Here is a 5,052-nt window from a genome sequence, read left to right on the forward strand (position 1 = left end):
CTTAGCTCGCACGGGGGCCTGGGTAGTGACGGGGGCGTCCTCGGGGTAGCTGGCGTACATCGGGGGCTGGGCTTGGGTGTAAGCGATTTCTCCAACAAAGGACGGCATGTCGGCGGGCTGGAAGGCGGACGCGTCGACCGGGTACGCCAGCTCGGACGGCTGTGAGGCCATTTCGTGCGTGTACGCCGTCGAGGCCTGCGACGACTGGGAGGACAGGCCGGGCGTGTACGGGGGCAGCTCCTCGTGGCTGTAGCCTGGGTGGTAGGGGTACGGGTAGGCGGCGTACGCGTCTGCGGTGGTGTAGGGTGGCTGGTAGGCGGGCGGGTCCGAGTGGGTGGTGGAGGGTGTCTGCGAGCTGGGGTACGAGTGAGTGCCGGTCAGTGTCACATCGGGGAATGGCTCCTGCAGGCTCTGGTAGTGAGCCAGCGTGCCGGCGGCTTCTACCAGGGGCCCACTTGTCACGGAAAAGCGTCGCTCATGCTCCTGCAGCAACTTGGACGCGCCCCACGACTGCATGGGCGACAGCGGACGCCCGTCTTTGGTGGTGACCACCTCCTCCTTGACGGCGCTGTCCACCGAATCCTGGCTCTCGTCCTGGTCCACCATCAGCGTCGAGTTCGTTTTGATGATGACGTTCCTGTTGGCCTCGATCTTCTCGGTGTCCTTCTTGTGCTGGTGGCGCCGCCGCCGGGCCACGTGGCAGTAGCAGAACGTGGCCAGAACGGCCACGATGATCAAGAAGCCGCCCACCGACCCGATGATCACGGCCATGTCCTCCAGGTTGAGGCCGGCCACTCGCACGGGCTGAGTGATGCCGCGCCCCAGAGGCTCGCTCGGATCGCTCGAGGGCGCCAGGGTGCGCGGGCTGGTCACTATGGGCGGCGTCGTAGGCGGCTGCGGCACCCACAGGGCCGCGATGTTGCTCACTCCCCCGCGGTTGCCCGCCTCGTCAACGGCGCGGATGACCACGTACACCAGCTGGTCGTAGGTGACCACCGGGATCGACACGACTTGCTCCGTCCCCACCATGACGGGCGCGGGCATGCCGGGGATCCGCTGGCCCTCGAAGGCCTTCGCCTCCGCCCACGAGCTGGCCAGCTTCGCCTCGTAGTGGTGAGCGCGGTCCCAGTCGTAGTCGTCGCCGGGCGCCGTCCAGCGTAGCGACACCTCACGGGTGGTGAGGTTGACAAAGGTGCGGAGGTCCAGGATACGCGTGGGCGGCACGAGGTCGACGGGCGGGCGCCGCGAAACAACGTCCAAGACGCCGTAAGTCGTCGAGCGCTGGAACTGCGCCACGGGCTTCACGTGGTCGTAACGGATCACGCTGCCGCAGCACGTCTGCTTCTCTTTTTCCGAGTAGATGCGCAGCGGGCGCGTGAAAGCGTCGTTGATGGGCGCGACGGCAGATCCGCTGTTGTGGTCGACGCTGACGCTGAGCTCGTAGTGTCCGGGCCCCCCCTGCAGCGCCGGCAGGTAGCGCGAGTAGACGCCGTCGCCGCCTGTAATGTCGGGATCTGGGGGGGAGACAGGCCAGGGATTAGATGTCGCTGGAACACATACTTATATTGTTCTATTCAATTAAACTCAGAATAATTAGGAAAAAGCAATTAGGGAAACGTTAACGAGATATTTACCTCCGAATCCATTATCGAAAAGGTCCACGTATATTGGGTCGTAGTTGCTTCCCGTGGCGTTGGTGCCGAGGCGCTGCAGCTTGGCCGTGACCTTCGCCTTGAGGATGGGCACTTCGTCGTCCTTGACCTCCGCGTAGATGATGACGGGCACCGAAGGGTCGGTGGCATTGATGGGCGTGTTGGGCAGACTGGTCCACAGGCGCAGGCTGATCTTGCGCTCCTCGCTCTCCGTGCCCGTCACCTGGATGTGCAGCCCCTGGTGCGAGTCGGCGCGGTTCTCCACCTGGTAGTGCCAGAGCCCGCGCTCCGCCTTCGGGATGTTCACGAAGATGACGTTGGCGTCGCCGTCCTCCTCCTGCATGTTGACGGAGGCGATGGTCTGGCCGGAGGGCGTCGTCAGCTTCACCGTGTTGCCCACGTGGTTCAGGTCGTAGTAGTAGATGGAGAAGCGCGCGCTGGGCCCCAGGGACTCGTCCAGGGTGAAGGTGCCCGAGGCCATGGATGCGATGCCCCCAGGGTACGGCCGACTGTGGATGATGACGGGGGCGCCTGGCGCGGCGGGAGGAGCGCTGCGGCGCACGGCTGCCAAGAGAGCGTCCATCAGCGCCACCATCATGCTCACTTTGGAGTCGTTGCCGACGCCCTCGTCCATCACGGTGAAGGAAGAGCCGCGGGTGTCTGCCACCAGGGTCTCGAGGCCGTGCGAAGCGGACGGGCCTCCTCGCCGCTCAGTCATCGGGTACAGGACGGTGTCGATCCTCACGCCCCTCGAGTTGGCCAGGCGGGACATTTCATTGAGGTCGCTCTGGGGGGCCGCGCCCTTCCCCGTGGTCACCAGGATGATGGTGGCTCCCTCGGCACCTGCGGGGTCGGACGAGAAGGCCCGCAGCGCCTCCTGGAGGGCGCATAGTACACACTTGTGGCTCTCGGGGACGCGGGAGGGGTTTCGCGGCAGGGACGAGCCTACGCGCTGGCGGACGTCGGAGAGCGAGTCCATCTTGAGCAGCGGCGCTGCCGTTTGTGCGACGGAGTTGAATACGACGAGCGAGACGTAGGCGCCGTCGGGCACGTCGTACACGACCACGCGACGCACGGCCTTTCGAACGAACTCCCAGCGGCGCTGCAGGTTCATGGCGGCCGTGTCCTCCACCACCAGTACGATGCGAGGGGCGGACTCCTGCACGAACTTGAACGAGGGCAGGAGCGGGGCGGTGGCGTTGGACGGCTCGTTCCTGGAAAACATTATTGGGACACATGAATTCCTCGCCACAAATCAAATCCGAGAAAAATCAATGACGCCGTCATTTCCAATATTCCAATCCTTTGAAACAAGTCTGTTTTTTCCTTACCTTCCTTCGATGAAATCCTGCGACTGGAGGATGATGTCCCAGGCTGCACGCCCGCCGCACTGCGCGTTGTGCTTGGTGGGCGCCTCGGGGGTGTGGGCGGCCGTGGAGCAGAATGGTGCGGGCGTGATGCTATGGGTACTGCACCGGTTAGGGCGTGGGCTGTTCGTCTTGGGGTCGCGGAATGTCGTGGGGTACAGGGGGTCGTCCTTGTAGCCTCGCTCCTCAAACACGCCCCATCGGAACTTCACCCACTCGGTCACCAGTAGGCGGGCGGCGTACACGTAGCTGTCGTTGGTTGTCGCGCGAAGGAAATCGCCGCCCATCTGGATGTAGTCGCCCTGCCGCCCGCAGCCCTGGCTCTGCTGCGTCCACGGGCGATTTCCGAACACGGGGTGAGGGGCCGTGACGCGGATGTGCGCCTCGCTGGGGGTCGCCGACGTCGTGAGGGGGGACAGCAGGGAGCAGGTGAGGGCGTCCATCTTCCAGGAGCGGGGGAGCGCGACGGTCACTTCCCTCAGCGACGCCCGGCCGCCCGTGGTCGTCCACAGCACGTTCGAGAATTCAGTGAGCACACTCTGTGGAAGGAAAAGGGGGAAACGTGAGCTTTGCAATAAAAAAATCAAAGGGTCACTCACATATTAACCTAGACCTATTGTACACTAAAATAAAGTCATCGTAATCTGACGTCGGTGCTGTGCTTCCCGCGCGATTCGAATGCGGGGGACACCGCCGGAGCGCAGGCGTCGCGGGGACGGCGAGGAGTCAAAGGCAAGTGTCGGCGGGTGACGGGGGAGCGAGGAGGAGGGGGAGAGGGGAAGGACGAAGCGCCGTTACAGGGCGTGGGCGGTTGGGGGCGGAGGGGGACATCGGTGCGGTTCGGTACCGTGGGCGTGGAGGGTCGGCTAATGGGTAGGTGGGCCAAGGGGCACCTTCAATGACCCCCTACCCGCCCGCCCTCGAGGAAATTACGATCCCCAGCCGCTGATTTTGTATCATTACCCGCGACCCGAGGCTGTTTGCGGCGAATACCTCACCGCGGCCACACCTCCCCCGATGTCCCCGCCGCTTATCTGTCATACGCCGTCTCATCTTTGGGGACAGAGGGAGGGAACAGGATGTAAGAAAAGGAGAGAGAGAGAGAGAGCAGGAGAGAAGAGAAGAAAAGAGAGAAGACGGCAAGAGGCAGGGAAAAAGACACAAAAGCGTTCAAACAAGGCCTCGCAGGCACCGCGCTCACACCAACACATTTACATCATTCAGCATCATTTAGGCAAAACAATCAGGAATCTGATATGTAAATGTGATTCTGCCATTGGGAATATATCTTTACACTAAAACCATAAATGAATGTTTACATTCAAACACAGAACCAAATAAATGCTGTAACACCTAGCGCAATATCTACAATTATCAGGCATCTGATACAGTGTCAATTATTCCAAAACACGCAGATAAATTCTAGCATTCGCGCTGCGCGGGTCCGGAGCGAATCCAAAACTTTAAGGGAAAAGCAGAATGAATAATATGGACAACATTAAACGCGTTTCCTCCAAAATAACAAACCCCTTGAATTCATTCCTGTCGAAAAGCTCTCATCCCCGAATACATCCTGTTCATCGGGAAGCGACACGGAACGAGGTAGCAGTACTTCGGCAAGCGTAGTACAATGTATAGCTTCTCACACAATAAATAAGTACAGAAATAAAAATAAAATAGAAATCAAAATAAACACAATCCACTTCTTATTTACTACCAATACCAAGGCCAGTACATGCTCTGCTCTCCCTTTTCTTTTTTCTTCTTCCCCTTTCACTGCTCTATGTGTTATTTCTGTTATATGACAGACTGGCACCGGGAACCAATTACGAGGTTTGTCGAGACGGCCAGTCAGGCGATAGACAGACAATTTCTAGTCCTGTTTAGAATTCATGAGGAGACGGAGAAGGCCAGCCGCTCGCTACTGTGTCTGGCAGGCAGGCAAAGTGCGAGGGATAGCAGGCAGAGATATACACGGGGAAGAAGGAAAGGAAAAACGAAGAGGAAAGAGGAGATAGGAGAGAGGGAGGGAG

The 5,052-nt window shown here is 60.1% G+C and overlaps 1 protein-coding gene across 1 annotated transcript in view; it reads right to left on the minus strand.

Annotated features, from left to right (window-relative positions):
• LOC138861664 (calcium-activated chloride channel regulator 1-like) overlaps window positions 1-3,558 on the minus strand; it is a gene marked incomplete at its 5' end in the record, with an annotated part of 4,051 nt that extends 493 nt beyond the window's left edge. The window contains 3 exon segments of the mRNA XM_070121492.1: window positions 1-1,514; window positions 1,635-2,866; window positions 2,984-3,558. The exon segment at window positions 1-1,514 is cut by the window's left edge and continues 493 nt beyond it. Of these exon segments, the coding sequence (XP_069977593.1) occupies window positions 1-1,514; window positions 1,635-2,866; window positions 2,984-3,558 (3,321 nt within the window).
• Between the last annotated feature and the right edge of the window lie 1,494 nt (window positions 3,559-5,052).

This window comes from Penaeus vannamei, chromosome 1, assembly GCF_042767895.1.
Source record: "Penaeus vannamei isolate JL-2024 chromosome 1, ASM4276789v1, whole genome shotgun sequence".
Classification (NCBI taxonomy): Eukaryota; Metazoa; Arthropoda; class Malacostraca; order Decapoda; family Penaeidae; genus Penaeus; species Penaeus vannamei.